Genomic DNA, 18,378 nt, shown 5'->3' with positions numbered 1-18,378 from the left:
CTTCAAAGGGATACATCATAAATTGAAAACCAACTCTAAATTTATCAATGTCAACAAAACATTCTTCACACATTTTTCTTGTAGATTTGTAGCCAATTACATAATCCTATTGATTGGATTTAAATTAACTGGCATATTGATTTATGTTTGAAAAATATGTTTCATCATTATTATTGATTTGTATTATGAAAAGTTTCCATTTCAACATAGATTTTAGTACTCGTCACCTTTGTGACCAAGGTCATAAATAAGCTTTTCTTTATTTCTTCAAGCTTCACATTTAGCTTGTTCATCACATTGTGATATCAGTGAGAAACTGCAAATCACAACGCCAGTTTTGTTTTCATTGATTATTGTCTGTTTGGCAAGCATTCCTTTTTGTCAAGAAAAGCTTGAATTGGAGTTAATAGTATGGTGGATGTTTATAGAACCCTTACCTCATCAACTAAAAAGTATTGGCAAAGCATCCACAATCGTTGAAGTCATTGTCTTCTGCTTCTTTCAATGGTTCCTTGAGCTGGAGATGATTCATAGCATTACTATGCAAATCCTGAATGACTTTAACAACTGAATCCATGAAACTTTTTATTAGGTTGGTGTAAAAGTAATTGTGGTTTTTACGGTTATATGGAGTCTCGTTCAGAAAGCAAATCATATCTATTTTAACATATATCATGCAGTGGAATCGGGCAATAAGAAAAACATCGATCTCTTGTTTAAAAATTCCAAGAAATCTAATCTCAGTCTAACATTGATGTGAAGTACTACCTTTGTTGTAATAGAAAATACTTTTTAAAAATCTAGCTGAAATTCTTCTTTGAAAATTATACGAATAAGAAATACTTATTCCCCAAGTAAGGTTTTCAGGTTATGACTTGACAACATTGTGTTTGTTTTTGTACATTTTGATGTAATTTGAGACCTAATATGCTCTAAGATGAGACACTGGGGAGTTATTCATAGAGCATAAATCAATATAAAGTTAAATAAAAGTATTGCAAGTTTTCAATTTTGAACCAATTTATTGTTGTGAGAAAGATCTTGTATTCTATGGGCAATTATTGGGCAGCTTAACTGATGATCTTTCATTTCTTTTCCAGCCTGTATCTTCATTACATTGTTTCTGTATTTACCCTGTTAGAGGATAATACCTACTTCTTAAAGTAACTTAATCCTGATATTGTCTGTCCTCAGCATTCTGCTGGGTGAATTATAATTCATTCAAATACACACACACACACACACACACACACACACACACTCTTAAAAATAAATGAAGGTGTATTAGTCCGTTCTCATGCTGCTGATAAAGACATACCCAAGACTGAGTAATTTATACATGAAAGAGGTTTAATTGACTCACAGTTCAGCATGGCTTGGGAGGCCTCAGGAAACTTACAGTCATGGCAGAAGGGGAAGCAAACACATCCTTTTCACATGGCAGCAAGGAGAAGTGCCAAGTGAAAGGAGGAAAAGCCTCTTATAAAGCCACTAGATCTCGTGAAATCTCATTCACTATCAAGAGAACAGCAGCATGGGGGTAACTGCCACCATGATTCAGTCACCTCCCACGGGTCCCTCCCAAGGCACACACAATTCAAGATAAGATTTTGGTGGGGACACAGCCAAACCATATCAGAAGGAAGACCATCAAATCGTGCTGAACAGAGGGTATATGACAGAGATATTGGAATTGTAAGGGAACAACATTTAAAAAATTATGCTGCATAGAGTCTGCAGTTATGACATAAACAATATTATTGTTTATTGAATTTGGATGCATTGCACATTCATTGTGCAAAAGTGGGTGCCCATTATATACTTTGGTAGGACATAACTATTCTCAGCTACAGAAATGTCAAACTCTCTCACCTGAACCACAGGGTTTTTACCCGTATTCCATTAATTTGTCTAAGGCAGATACTTGATGAATTAGTTCTGCCTGACACTACTGCCTTGTCTGTACCATATGCTGTGATTTGTGATTCTGCTGGGACACAATTTCTATGAGCCCTCAACTGTCAGGAGGGAGTCTGTCCATCAGATTTGGAAGAACTGAGCTGAACACAGCTAGTAATTCTAACTTTTTAGCTTGGGAGATGTGAAAAATTGAGAATTTGACACATTCAGTCATAAAATACAGTTTCAGTGATATATAACTCACTAGTGGTGTGGATATTATTAATTCACAGTATGATAATTTCTTAAACAGGCTGAGGCACATTTCTACTTGCAAACTGCATGGCATGGTTCTTTGAGGCAAATTAGTAATGAAAACAATATGCTGAAGCTAATGCCAGAGACATAGTTATCCTCCATAGTTTTGTTGTGGGGAGGAAAAATATTGGATAGAGAATCGAGTTTAGAATGAAAAAAATTTAATGAGAATTTTGCCACCTACCAACCTACTGCTAAACTTACTCTAAAGTTGTTTCTTTCTTGAAGATTTAATTAAATTTAATTTTTAATTGACAATAATTGCACATATTTATGGGGTACATGATTTTATCTTTTTAAAAAATTGTGTGGGTCCATAGTAGGTGTACATGTTTGTAAGGTACATGGGATGTCTTGATACAGGCCTGCAATGAGAAATAACCACGTCATGGAGAATGGGGTATCCATTCCCTCAAGAATTTATCCTTTGTGTTACCAACAGTCCAATTACATTCTTTTAGTTATTTTAAAATGCACTATTAAGTTATCGGCTATAGTCACTCCATTGTGCTGTCAAGTAGTAGGTATTATTCTTTCTATTTTTTTTTTGTACTTATTAACTATCCCTACCTTTCCCCTAGACTCCCACTATCTTTCCCAGCCTCTGGGAGCACCATCCTTCTATTATCTATGTCTATGTGTTCAACTGTTTTGATTTCATATGTGTAATGATGAGAACAGGGTAATTAGCATATTCATCATCTCAAGCATTTATCACGACTTTGTGTTGGGAACATTCAATATCCTCATCCTATGTTAACTATATAGTATATTATTGTTATCTATACTCATTCTACAGTGATGTAAAATACTAGGAGTTTCTTCATATCCAGAAATAGGAAAAGAAGTAATAGACTAGGGAATGATTAGCAGAAGTGGACAGAGTGAGGAGGATAAACTTGGCCTAGTGGGAGTCTTAAGCTTAGTCCAGTCCAGATGATAATTTCTGCAGGCTGTTTTGTTCTTCTTCTAAGAAGATACTATAATTCTCTATTTTATACTGATTTGAGATGCTACCATATTTTATCCCCAGGTAGAGTTTAGCATGACATCACAGAGTCAGACAGTATACCTGGCCGTACGTGTCCTACTGTAATTGCTGACTTAAGAACACATTTCTCCTGTTACGTTGTGAACCCATTAGAGAAAAAGTGTGTCTTTTCTATTTCAGGCCCTTTGGGCTTTAGTCCAGTGTTTAGAACAAAAGAGCTTACCTACTGTAAATTTCCAAATTCAGAGAAAGAAATACAATTTAATCTTAAAAACAATTATTTTGTACTAAGAATGTAATAAATCAAAGACAGCTGAACTGAGAAGGTAGTATCAGAGACTAATATATTGAGTATGTTTCTGTTTTAGATTTTTTAAAAATGAAGCTGTATTTTATAATCTGGGTTTTGGGCTTGTATTGCAAATCAGGATTAGGAAAGACAAATGCACTGGAAATTACAGGATTTAAGATTTGTTCTATTACCATAAATCTAAATTTAAGATTGTTCTATCATTGTTAAATGAACCAGAATTTCTTTTGTTTTTATGCTTGCCTGTTGAATTCAGTGGAGATGGATTCTCACAGAAGTATTCATGGAGCATACATTTTTTTAGTAAAGAGATGGCAACCAGAGTAGAAACTTGGCCTCCTTCAATGTGGTGCCTTTACCTTTTGTTTAGGGTCTTTAAAGAGCAACACTCACCAATATTTAAGAATTTATAATACCTCTTTTATTTTCTCTGCTTACTTCATTTTTATAAAAGATGGGAGGGAATTTTTACCAAAATATATCTATTTACCAGACCATATTTTATACCTCTGTAACTGAAATTTATTATATATAGGGTTCTCTACAGTCTATCTATAGTAGTGTTATGGGCCACTATTTTTAAAAGGTACTATATTGAACAGGCACCATTCCAGGCTCTGGGGAAAATGATAAAAAAAGTATTTGCTTAGGTGAGATAGACAAAGACAGATTGAAAGTAAGTAGAGACTGTGTGAACAGGCGAGAAGGTGATGTTGGTGTTTAATACTGAGAAATGTATGGCATGAACTAGCTGGTTAAAAGTATTCTAAAAAGAGTTGACAGATTATGCAAAAACAGGGATCAATGAAGAGTCCTAGGTTATCTGTACAGTGGTGTTAAGTAACCTGTGACAGAATGGTAGGCTTCATGTGGAAAAATAAGGTAGGTAAAGGGTAGGATGGGGACTATGTTAGTTAGGGCCTAGGCAGGAAACAGTTGGCACAAAGAATTTAATCAAAGAGACTTTACTGCAAAGACTACAAAGGATTGAATGATGCACTGAAAGACCAGCAACACCTAAATCTGAAGGGGCAAGGGAAGGAGACCAGATTGCCCCATCCCCCCCCAAAAAAAGGCTTTAAAAGAGACAAGCTCCCACAGTAAGGCAGGAAGGAAAGGGATTGGAGTTGTGGAAATAGATACTCTGAGCTCTTTCCTCTCACTTTCCAATCTCTTGCCAGTGTCTCACACAGGCCAAATGTAATTCAAAGTCAGAAGGCTAATGGACCTGGGTGATGCACTACGTAAAGGTCCTCACAGTTGGGACTATTTTGCAAACAGTATAGTCATAAAAGAGACAGGAAATGAAGGGAACGATGTGCTGAGATTTGCTTTTTTTCTGACGTTATTGGTAACAGACTGATTTGAGTAGGGCATGATTTTATGCATGAGAGTCGCTTCATTGTTGAAATCATCTGAGTAAGTGATGAATAAGGAGCGGTGTTAGAAAGGACAGTTGAAGGGATAACTACATTTAAATCCTGAATTGTGATACATTTATGATGTGAAGGCAATACAGTATGATTGTTAATCGGAAATGCATGCTGAAAACCAAAAAGCAGCTAGATAAAAGAGGACCATTAGCTTTAAACTTGCAAACCTGGATTGTCAGAAGTCCAATTAGGAATGTTCTGTGAACACAGAAGATAATCCATCTTATTTTTGAATTCCTTAGTTTAAGAAAACTAGAAGACCTCCAAATAGCTGCTCTTCATCTCCGAAATTTGTTCTTAAGATCTTTCGTTGTGTGGCCCAGTCTTCTTATTTTGGACTCAGTCAGCAGCCTACTCTCCCATCCGTGCAATTAATACATTTATTCTTCCCATATGACTCTGTTTTGTGCCACAGTGCCTTCGTTAAACGATCTCCTAATCATCTTTCCAAACTGAGTTCAAGATCAACTCTTCTGGGAAACTTTCCTTGATGGTGCTCTTGAGTCTGATCCCACAGTCCCTTCTCTGGGTATCATCTATATTACAGTGCATGTCCCAGAATACCATCGGTATTAATTCACTTAACTCCCACATGAATCTGTAAGCATCTCAAGGGAAATGACACTAATTTACTTTTTAGTCAACATCTATCTTAGTGCTGGCCTCAGACTAGGCCATGAGAAGAGAAGGATACTTTGAATGATAAAAATAAAAAGTTGAAACACATAATATTTGGACAAAAGAGAATAGTTCTTTTATGTTAAGGAGAAGCTGAAGACAAGGGCAAAAGAGATGTAGTAACAATAATAACATCTTTCAGATAAAATTAGTTCTCTTTTCTAAGCTGCTTGTAGATATGGTTTTAATGCTTCTGTGGATTATTCCCTTATAAGTTATATTCTTAACTCATGCACAGATATGTTACTTTTATTAACCTTGGTTGTATTTTTCATGAGTATGTAGGAAGTTTCTTATAAAAAAAGAAGAAAGACACAGAAAAATGTATTGAACTAGAATTTGGGGAAATTCCTAGGTTTAAAATTACATTTTCTCATATATACTTTAAAGTAAATATCTAAATTTCCTGCTAGTGATTACCTTTTATTCCCTTTTAAATTAAATACAATTAAATAAAATTAAATTTTCTAACTAAACATTTGCTAGTATGTCATGAACTGAAAGTATTCTAGTGAGTTAATGAGAAAATACAGATTTTTAAAAGTAAATAATTTTTACTTTATTAATATATTTTTTAATTAAGTCATTAAGTTCAAGAATTTAATATTTTTATCAATGAAATTCTAAAACATGTAAATTATGAACAATCTATATTTCTGTCAATATAATCAACATTGTTTAAAAGCTCAGGGTAAAAATGAAATGCAATGATATATTTTTATGAAATGGGAAAATAGGCTCTTAAATTATCCTAAATTAGACTCCTTTGGATTAGACCCATTCACTGTCATGTTCAAATCAAAGAAAAGTTTCCTTTCAACAGTACTTAAACTGTTAAAGCTTGTAAAATTTTTATCTCACTGCTAGCATTGCCTTAGAATAAATTCCAGTTGTGACATTTTGTACTCATGTTATTATAAGAACAGGGATAGGCCACAAAACACTGTGGTGGTATTTGTTTGCCTTCTGAAATACTTCCAGCATGATCTGCATCTTTTATATATTCAGAATTTAGATTGGCCTTTCCATCACGGGCCATGATGCTATAAATAACCGATAAAGGCAGTTGCTGATGAGCAAAGCTATAGGGTAATGTAAAGGTCAAAGAATGATAATTCATGATCATCTTAACAAAGTACATATACCACGCATTAAAATACTGAAACTGAACTCTGGTGGCAAAACACAGGGAAGAAATGACACCACGTGAATTCCCTCACCTAAATGTGACTGTGAGGAGGTTAAGAACTAGAACAAACTTATCTGTTCTTCCATTGAATGTTTATATCCAAGGGTCAGCTTTCTGTGTATAACACATTAGAGTGGATACTTTTAGACCTTATAGCTATTACTTATGCTCTTTTAATTAACCTAAAGTCTAAAACATTTGCACATCAATCTGTCTCAAATCCTGGCTTCAGCACTACCATGCAAATTAACACTGGCAGATTATTTAATTTTAGTTATCTCATCTAGGAAATAGTCATGATTATAATCCTAACTTCTGATGTTTATTGAAAATATTAAACAATAAAATATTGATACTAACTTAAAAGCCTCCTAACTTAAAGACTGATCTAAAATCTGTGATTTAAAATATTCATATGTCTCAGATGTGAATGTTTTTGGCCTAAAATCTAACTTACAAAGATTATATTTACTTTAGTGGGACTTTTTTCCCGAAAATAGCTAGAATAGAATAATTTGAATGTTTCTAGCATGAAGGAAACACAAAGATGTAAAGTGATTGATATCCCAGGTACTCCAATTTGATCTTGACAAATTATATGAAGGTATTAAATGATCACACATACCCTCAAACTATGTACATCTATTATGAATCAATTAAAATGTTTTATAAAGGTCTAATATTTCTTTAGTGAGACTCTTAAAGTTGTATTTGAAATAAGATCATAAATAAAAACACATTACATCATGTAATTTCTTATACTTTTTTATTTATGTGTTTATACTTGCCCCATAAAGTGTTTTTCTCCGTGAATATCATACAATATTGAAACAGAAACTCTGGTTTCTCCTAACTAGAATAGTTGGCTCTGATAGCTTTGTTATTGAAGTTTTTAGTTGGTTAAGCCCTAGGTGGTTATGTAACATTTCAACAACTGTTGTCGCTACATCATTTTTATTTCATGAGACCGGGAAAGAGAATTCCAAAAGCACTCTGCTAAAATTGTAAGTTTATTTTCAAAATCAAGATGCCTTACATTCATAAAGGAGAATTTTATAGAGAAAAGCAAGAATCCTCTGTCACTTTTATTTAGCAACAGATTCAGTGAATATTTATTGAGTGCCACTGGAACTCAAGCTACTTTTCAAGATGTTCTAGATATTATGATAAAGAAGTTAAAATGTGCACGTCGGTATGTTTATAACTTACTGGGCATATAGCTATGTAGTCAATGAATTGATATCTCTAATGTTGAATGCATTGAAAAAGTTACATAGAAGGTGCTGTAGAATTCTTTGGTGAATCAGGAAATCTTGAGTTTAGAAACTTGAATCTAGGATTCTAAAAAGGCTTGAAAATGAGAGTACATTTGAAATATATTGTGGAAGATTAGTAAGTATTATGGAGGGAGGACCAGTAGCAGAAGCTGTAAGTGTGCCCAGAAGAAAGACCAATATAAAGGAGGCACAGAGAAATGAAAAGGCATGATGTATTTGAGTAATTGCATGAATCCATGAAATGGGCATATCTGGGTATCTGAATAAATTCATATGTAAAAATTGAAGGCAGAAATTGGAGTAGAAAGTTATTCCTCAGAGCCTAACAAGTTGAGTCTTTATCCATAGAACAGCAGTGAGCAAACTATAACCTGTAAGCAAAATCCAACCTGATGCCTGCTTTTGTAAATACGGTTTTATTGAATCATGGCCATATCACTCTTTTAAGTGGTATCCATGGCTGCTTTCATACTACAAAGGCAAAATTGAATAGTTGTAATAGAGACCATATGGCCTCAAAGTCTAAAATATTTTCTATCTGGATCTTTACCAAAAAAAATTTCTGACCCCAGTTGTAGACCAGTGCAATGTGAAATGCCAGTCTGTTGATTGTTAGTTATAAGTATTGTATATGATCAGATAAACAGCTTTCATAGAATGCAAATTAATTCACTTTACCAAGAAAATCTTGCTATGAAAAAAATAATTCCAGCTGATCTGGACTGTGTGCTTAGTAAATTTATATAATTTATATGATTATAGTTATATAATATATAATATTTAATTTTATATAATACATATTTAATTGTATACTGCATATTATGTTATATAATATATATCTAATATATAATATGTATGCATATAATATGTATGTATCATGTATAATTTATATAATTTACTAGGCACACAGTCCATATTAGCTGAAATTTTTTCACTATCTTATTATTTAAAATGTTTACTTATACATAGGTATATTATTTTACTAAAATAGTACAATTTTACTAAAATAGTATAGTAGTATACTATTATACTAAGTTCATATACCTGTGAATTTACTCAGACATCCAGATATACCCATTTCATGGGTTCATGCCTTTATTTAAATAAATCATGCACTTTTATTTCTCTGTTCCTCCTTTATATTGGTACTATTAAAGTCATTAGTAAATTTATGTAATTTACTAAGCACACTTGCTCTGCATGTAAATATATATGTTCTAGTAACACTGTGTATTTACTTGCAGAGCAATGCTATACAGTTTAGTTCAAGGACCTCACGTTGAGTCAGTCAAGATGTGGTGAACATTTCTGTGCAGGATATTAGGACCAGATGTGTATTTTGGAAAGGACCAATAAAGTCAAAAACAAGACTGTCTTGGTTTCTTCTGGAATACCACAGCGGAGTAGAAAGGTCATGTATGGGGCTATGGAGTTGGCCACAGCTGTTTCCAAACTCTGGGGAGTCAGCCAGTAAGAAGACTGGGCAAACAATACGGAATGTTCTTTTTCATTAATTTACATGCTGAAATCCCACGCAAGAACTCTGATTGGTCTGGCAAGTTTACGAAGCCCACTTACTCCAGCAGTTGGTGGGTCAGGGACTTTTTCCTCATACAATGGGGTTGGGAGTGGGAATGGGGTGCAGTTCCGCACAATGAGGAATGATCTGCAGATACCAGAGTAATGCTGTGGAAACTATGAGAAGTCTAGTGTTCTCACCTATTTGTGGGATCTAAACATCAGATAATTGAACTCATGGAGATACAGAATAGAAGAGTGGTGGTTATCAAAGGCTGGGAAGGGTAGTACGGGGAGCAAGGGGGAAGTGGGGATGGTTAATGGGTGCAAAAAATAGAATGATTAAGACTTACTATTTGATAGCACAACAGGGGGACTATAGTCAATAATTTATTTGTGCACCTTAAAATAACTAAAGGAATATGATTGGATTGCAAGAGAAAGGATAAATGCTTGAGGAGATGGATACCAATTTTTCCATGATGTAATTATTACGCATTGCATGCCCATACCAAAATATCTCATGTGCCCGTTAAGCACATGAGTACCCACTATGTACCTCATGTGTACCTACTATGTATACACAAAAATTAAAACTAAAAAAAATTTTTTTTAAAGAAAATTAGCACTATTGACCACTGGCTTGGCTCATTTGGGCTCCTGTTTCTAAATGCTATAAACTGGGTTGCTTATAAATAGCAAACATATATTTCTCACAGTTCTGAAGGCTAATAAGGCTACGATCAAGGCACTGACATATTTACTGAGAGCTTTCTTGTTGGTAGATAGAGCCTTCTAGCTGTGTTTTCTCATGATGGAAAAGCTGAGATGGTTCTAGGGTCTCTTTTCTAAGGACAGTAATCCCAATCATGGAAGTTTTACCCTGAAGACCCAATCACCTCCCAGTGGCCCCACTCCTTAATAACATTACCTTGGAGAGTAGGATTTCAACATATAAATTTGGGGGTATGGACTCTAAACATTAAGGCCATTGCAAGTTCTTTGTATTTTCTGCTGCTTGAAGTATTGTTCACAACAGCTCTTTTAGTGGATTATGTCATGTCAGATATGCTAAAACAGCCTAAGCTAGCACCGTGAATCAAAGGACAGATTCCATCTGATCCTGGAGAATATGTCTCTCATACTGTGTGTGCCCAGGCCCAAAGATTGATGGGCCTTACTGAAGAATATCTTGATTTGTTCACGAATGGGTATTTTTTTCCTACTCATTGAATTAGAGTAACTACTCAGGAGATTCTCAACAAAGGAAAAAACAGTCAGTGTTTTAATTACTTAATCTGTGTGATAGTAAGAGTTTAGAAATGATTATCCTGTAAGACCTAAGCAACTTTTGTGAAAATAGCATGGACTATAAATCAGATCTCTTTTTATATAATGACTTTTCAAAGGACTTGTACATTATCACCTTGGATCTTTACTTTTGCGACACCTGAAAGTAAAGCACGATTTTCTTAAACCTTTACTACTGTGTGATTTATGATATGTTTTATTAGAAAAAGATATGCTTCTATAAAACATCCTACTTCCCGCTCTGTATGAGAAAAGATAATTTGAAGGTTGGTAGAGGGACGCTGATATTTTATGAGTGACAGTACCGTTAGCTGTGGTCATTACTGCTGTACTCATTCCAGGAGAGGAGCTGATTTCCTCTGCAGGTGCGTGCTTGAATAATCTCATTGCAGACACAGGCAAGTGTTTATGCAATTCTTCATTTTTCCATTAGGGATCATACATACATCATGTGCCCCCAATTAATGCCTATAAGACTGGCGACCAAATGATATATTGCTACATTGTACTGTGTTCACAGTTTGATAAAAACACAAATGCAGTTTGGTTGTTTGCATTTTTCAAATTGATCTCCTGACGTATCTCCTTTTTTTTTTTTTCTTTTCCCTGTAGGCAAAAGGAATATTTCAGAGATATATAATATTAGACAATTGTTTCAATAATTTATTTTATATTTGACCTTATGATTGAATTTTCTACAATTCTGTTGAATTGGGGAAATTATACCTTGATTACCTTAAGGTTTTTTTTTTTTTTCATTATTTGTGTAGTTTCTGGGTAATTAATACAGTGACCTCTATTTGAAGAACCAGTGACAAATGCTTTTATTGTTTCTACAGTTGTGACCACTAGTCGTGTAATTTCTCCATGGTCTCCAGATCTATTAGCCTTATTCTGTCTCTTCTTACCTTTTATGTTTGCCACAGTCTGAAACAATGATCAACTTTTTATGTATAATTTCATCTGAGTCTACAATTTTTGTCACACTCTGATTTTTTATTATACATGTGCTTTATTAATTTTAAGTTCACTTGGTTATTTTACCTGTTTTTAAGGTCTACTAGACCCTGTGTAGAAAACAAAATGGATATGGTCCCTAAGTAAAGCAATAAATATATCAACATTTTGAGATATTTTATCCAGTTCTACCTAGTAGGCATATAGTTAAATAAATATGTGCATATAATAACATACACAGACACACACACACACACACACAGTTGAACATCTGGCGTACCACATGCTACAAAGAAGGCAATCAATAAATGTTATATTCACTTAACATGATACAAATGTTTTCTCCCATTGACTGGTTGACCTTTTCATCATCATATTGATTTTTATGATAAACAGAAATCCTTATTTTGAATGCATTCTCATTTTTTCAATATTTTCCTTTATGGTTAGTGATTTTTGTATCCTGTTGAGAACAAACTTTCTTATTCCCACATCAGGAAGATACTGTTATATAAGTTTTCATTCCAAGTATAATCTACCTGGAATTTGTTATTTTTGAATGCTGTGAAATACCGGTTAGGGTTCATTTTTCCCTCTCATGGCTAACTAACTTATTCAGTTCATTTACAAAAAACGTTATTCTTTCCAAAACTACTTCACAAGAGCCACAGTTTTCATAAATCAGAAGTCCAAATACATGTGGATCTGTTTCAGGACTATTTCTTATAGTTCTCTGGATTGTTTGTTCTTGTTCTAATTCCACTCTGTCTTAATGTTTTAGCCTATTCAGGCTGCTATAACAAAAAAAACCCCATAAACAGAGAGACTTATAAATGAAGCACATTTATTTATCACAGTTTTGGAGGCCTGGAAGTCCAAGATCATGGTGCTGGCAGATTTGTTATCTGATGAGTACCTATTTCTTCCTTCATAGATGGTGCCTGCTTGCTGTTTCCTCTTGTGGTGGAAGGGACTAGCTAGCTCTCTGTGGTCTCCTTTATAAGAGCATTAATCTCATTAAGGTCACTTAATCGACTCCCTAAAGGCCCTGCGTACTAAGATGATCACCTTTGTATTTAGAAGTTCAACATGTGAATTTGGAGGAACACAAATGTTCAGACCATAGCCCCTGATAACTCTATAATGAGTCTTTTTTTTTTAACTTAAAGCATTTATTGATTTAAAACATTTAATGCATTTGTAGAAAAAATCTTAATTTTAAAGTTATTTTCTTTTGTAGCCACGTATGAAATGGAATTTGTAAACTGCTAACCTGAGTTTTATAAAACTACTTTTTTTGTTGTTTGTTTTCAAATTTTACTTTAGGTTCTGGGATATATGTGCTGAACGTGCAGGTTTGTTACATAGGTATACATGTGCCATGGTGGTTAGCTGCACCTATCAACCCATCATCTAGGTTTAAGCCCTGCATGCATTAGATATTTATCCTAATGCTCTCCCTCCCCTTGTCCCCACCTCGACAGGCCCCGGTATGTGATGTTCCCCTCCTTGTGTCTATGTGTTCTCATTATTCAACTCCCACTTATGAGTGAGAACATGCAGTGTTTGGTTTTCTGTTCCTGTGTTAGTTTGCTGAGGATGATGGTTTCCAGCTTCATCCATGTCCCTGCAAAGGACATGAACACATTCTTTTTCATGGCTGCGTAGTATTCCATGGTGTATATGTGCCACATTTTTATCCAGTCTATCACTGATAGGCATATGGGTTGATTCCAAGTCTTTACTATTGTAAATAGGGCTAAAATAAACATATGTGTTCATATGTCTTTATAGTAGAATGATTTATATTCCTTTGGGTAAAAACCCCAAAATGGGATTGCTTGATCAAATGGTATTTCTGGTTCTAGATCCTTGAGGAATCACCACACTGTCTTCTACAATGGTTGAGCTAATTTACACTCCCATCAACAGTGTAAAAGTGTTCCTATTTCTCCACATCCTCTCCAGCATCTGTTGTTTCCTGTCTTTTTAATGGTTGCCATTCTAACTGGCATGAGATGGTATCTCATTGTGGTCTTGATTTGCATTTCTTTAATTACCAGTGATGATGATATTTTTTTCATATGTTTGTTGGCTGCATAAATGTCTTCTTTTGAGAAGTTTCTGTTCATATCCTTTGCCCACTTTTGATGGGGTTGTTTTTTTCTTGTAAATTTGTTTAAGTTCCTTGTAGATTTTGGATATTAGAACTTTGTCAGATGGATAGATTGCAAAAATTTTCTCCCATTCTCTAGGTTGTCTGTTCACGGTGATAATAGTTTCTTTTACTGTACAGAATCTCTTTAGTTCAGTTAGATCCCATTTGTCTATTTTGGCTTTAGTTGCCATTACTGTTGATGTTTTAGTCATGAAGTCTTTGCCCATGCCTGTGTCCTGAATGAGTCTTGATATCTGATTAAATCCTCCAACTCTGTTCTTCTCATGATAAAATTAGCTATTCCCGTCTCCTTATATTTCTATATGAAGCTTAAGATTAGTTTCCCAATTTCTGGAAAATAAAGTCTATCAGGAGTGTGTTGAGATTTCATTGAATCTTTAAACCAATTTGTGAGGAATTGATATTTTTAAAACACTAAGTTTGATAATTCACACATGCGGTGTTGCTCTGGAGTCAGACTGCATTGCCTCAGGTGGGGCGATGGGAATCATCTCTTCCCAACTCCCGTTCCAACTGGGAGACAGAGATCCAAGTTATGTAGAGATTTGTAAGGCATATTAAACATATTTCAGTTATTTCAAAACTATGTTTTAATTCATGCATGATAGATGTATGTAGCTCCAGAGTACATGTGATAATTTAATACATTCAACTATATCATAAAGATCAAATCGGCGTACCTGGGATATTCATCACCTTAAATATTTGTCTGTCTTTATGTTAGAAACATCTGAATGATTCCCTTCTAGCCACTTTGAAGTGTACAGTAGATTATTATAAACTATAGTCACCCTACTGATTTATCAAACACTAGGTCTTTTTCTTCCATTAAACTGTAATTTTGCACCCATTAATCAGCTCCTCTTTATTCCTTCTTGCTCCCCCTTCCTGGTGTCCTATGTCAATTAAAAATACTTTAGCAGGTTTTAAGACGTGCATTGGGGGACATGATTTAATCCAATATCCATTAAAAAATTATTCTAAGTGATGTGTGAAGAAAGAATAGAGTGAGTCAACAGTATATGTGAAAGAACAATGAGATTTATTATTCTAAGCAAGAGGTAGAAAAAATGTGATGAAGTGATAGCATTAAAATTGGAGAGGAATGGACAATTCAAGCTACATCTCATAAGCAGAACTCAATTTCCTGGTGGACATTTAGATGTAGCACATTGAAATAATTTTCAATGAAGTGTAATAAAATTATAATAATCCTGACATTTGCTTAAAGAAAGATTTGCAGGTTAAATAAATCATATGCATATAGGTATGTGCATGCAATTTTTTCTTGTCTATTGCTTCTATATATCTGAATGTATAAGTATATCTATCTTTATTCTGGGTATCCCTGTTATACTGGGATATTTAGCATATTACATATAAGAAAGAAAGCTGGAAATGCTTTTTCTCTGAGACATAATTCAGACAAATACAAATGATAATTCTGCCTCTTAAAAATTAACTCATAACTCTGTGGTTTGCAGGACACTAAAGTTCTTATTTCATTAGGAAGAATGAATGATATAAACCTAACCACAAAGTACAACTACCATTTTTTTAATATATAAAATATGCCAGGTACGGTGTTAGGTATTCCACATATTTTATTTATGATTCTTATTAACACCATACATGGAACTATCTCATTTTCTGAAATGAAGAAACTAAGATGTTTAGAGAAGTTAAATAATCTGCCCTAAATTGACCATCTAGGAAATGAGGAGGCCTGAGGCCAAACCCTGCTGTGTCTTTTGCAGACAATTCTTTTCCTAGAACCTTGAACAGCCACTGGCAAGACTTGCAAGATTGAGCGCTCTGTAAATACATGGTGACTGAACGACTACTTCCACCTCTCTTTCCATCTGTTTGCTGTTCATAATTCCCCCAAAATGATAAAAATTTTCAAAATAAAATAGCTTTAATAAGAAGCAAATTTAAACTTTAGTTTCTAGCATCTACATTTAAATTAGAAAGTGGCAAGAAATCAAGTTAATCCAAAACAGAGTGCCAGAATACCAAACTGTGTGGATCACTTCTTTATGCTTCAAAAAGCTGTATATAACCTAGAATGACTTTAATGTTTTATCCTCTTTTGAATTAATTTTCCAAGTACAGTTATAAATTCTTTCTTTTACAGCAGAAAATATATTGATATTTAATCATTTCCATCATTATTTTTCCTTTTTTATTTAGGCCTAGGAAAGAAAGGATATTCTTTAAAATTATGCACAAGGTTACTAAAATGTGTTGAAGTGAAACTGAGCTAAATCAATATAGAGAAAGTAAATTTGAATGGAAACCCTTTGAGACAGACCAGTTTCCTGTTTTTTATCCCCTACTTATTCATGTTTTTCCTTCCTTTAATGTTTCTTCTAAAGGCAATCAGTGCTTTAGGGCCTCATTTTACTCACATTAAAATTAGCTCTAAAATGCTAATTGGAGTATTAGTGGTATTATGTAAAAATATCAACCAAGTTATTACAGATTTGGTAGTTTCAGCCTTTGTCATAATTTTATACACATTGTACCAATTGATATCATTGCAAGGACTATGGGTTCAAAATCAAAGTGGCAAAAGTATTATTTCTGATGAAGGTAATGGGCGATAATTATGCTATATAACACATTATACTTTTAGGAAAAAATATAAAGCAATAAAATATGGTTAGTGACAAACTATACTATGTTTTGCAATATTCTTTCTCTTCTTCTTCTTCTTTTTTTGAGATGGAGTTTTACCTTGTTGCCCAGACGGGAGTACAATGACACGATCTCAGCTCATTGCAACTTGCACCTCCTGGGTTCAAGCTATTCTCCTACCTTAGCCTCCTAAGTAGCTGGGATTACAGGCACACGCCACCACGCCCAGCTTGTTTTTTCGTATTTTTAGTAGAGACGGGGTTTCATCACGTTGGCTAGGTTGGTCTTGAACTCCTGACCACAGGTGATCCACCTGCCTCAACTTCCCAAATTGCTGGGATTACAGGCATGAACCACCGCACCCGGCCTCTTCTTTTTATAATATGATAAATTCCTTTTCCAGAAATACCACAGATGGCTGGTACCTGTATGCTGACAGTTCTAATGGGAAATTTGGTGACACAGCTGACATTCTTACTCCTGTCATTTCATTCACGGGACCAAAATGTACCTTGGTGTTCTGGACACATATGAATGGGGCCACCGTTGGTTCTCTTCAGGTACTACTTAGGCAATCACATTTTCTGAATTTTCTCTGTAAAAGTTCATAGTGCATAATTTGGTATCATTAAAATATATTCTGTTAATAAGTAAAAATGGACAATTATCAACACTTCACTAGATTTGTAATGGTATGATGGAGTAAAAACTTTAGCAGAATTGGACATGAATAACTAGTAGGTAATTTTTATTCTATTTAATTATGAATGTTGTCTCTATGCTGAGGTTGCAGCTTCTGGGTAATACTATTTTACACTTGAAACATATGCATGTTTCAATATCAGTCTTCTGAGTATAACACAATCAAATAAATATATACACTTGGGTAATATCTGGATGTGTCTTCTTGTTGCCTTTGATGGTAGTAGTACTACATTCTGCAATAGTCTTTTTCAAAATGTTTCTCTGTTTAAAAAAATTAAACTGTTTTAAACACATAAAATGTTTCAAGAATAGCACAGACAACTCCAATATATCCTTCACTCAGAGATCTTATTTTTTTTTAAATGAGTTGTCCTGGTAATGTCCCCTATAGAAAAAAAAAAAATCCAGTATAGGATAATAGATTATACCAAGTTATTTCTTTCTACAGTCTTTCAAACAGGAATAATTCCTTATCTTCCCTTGGTTTTTATAAACTTGCTATTCAAAAAGCCAATAGCCACATCATTTCGTAAAATGTCTCTTAGTTTAATTTTACTGTGTTAAACTCTTTTTTCCCTATCAATAAATATTTTGCGAAGAGAAATCAGTATGAATATTGATTTCATCTCCATTTTACCCACAAAGTTTTGCCTTCAGTGGTGGCTTTTTTTTTTTTTTTTTTTTTGCCTGAATTAATTTTACAATGTTGATTGCCTAACTGTGATTTTCTAACTCCATTATTCTGTCCACATTTGTAGGTTGGATTCATGTTGAAAAAAAATTCTCATCTCTCTATTTGTTCATTTACTGTTCTATATCAATGTGGACTCATAAGTTTCTATTTTAGTCAACATAATAGTATTATTATTTATTTGGTCCTCAAATTGTCTCGCATTTGGAAATAAAAGTCCCTCTTAACCAACTTCCATGTCTCTCTAAAAAGGCCCATTGTTCTTTGAGCATATTCTTTCTT

The 18,378-nt window shown here is 34.1% G+C and overlaps 1 protein-coding gene across 1 annotated transcript in view; it reads left to right on the top strand.

Moving 5' to 3' along the window:
* The window catches only part of MALRD1 (MAM and LDL receptor class A domain containing 1), a 670,416-nt gene that overhangs the window by 249,800 nt on the left and 402,238 nt on the right, over window positions 1-18,378 (top strand). Inside the window, exon 22 of the mRNA XM_025396215.1 lies at window positions 17,104-17,260. Within this exon, the coding sequence (XP_025252000.1) occupies window positions 17,104-17,260 (157 nt within the window). The remainder of the gene's footprint in view (window positions 1-17,103; window positions 17,261-18,378) is intronic.

Source organism: Theropithecus gelada, chromosome 9 (genome assembly GCF_003255815.1).
Source record: "Theropithecus gelada isolate Dixy chromosome 9, Tgel_1.0, whole genome shotgun sequence".
NCBI lineage: Eukaryota > Metazoa > Chordata > Mammalia > Primates > Cercopithecidae > Theropithecus > Theropithecus gelada.
The sequence above is the reverse complement of the archived record's forward strand: the minus strand, read 5'-3'. Positions and strand labels throughout refer to the sequence as shown.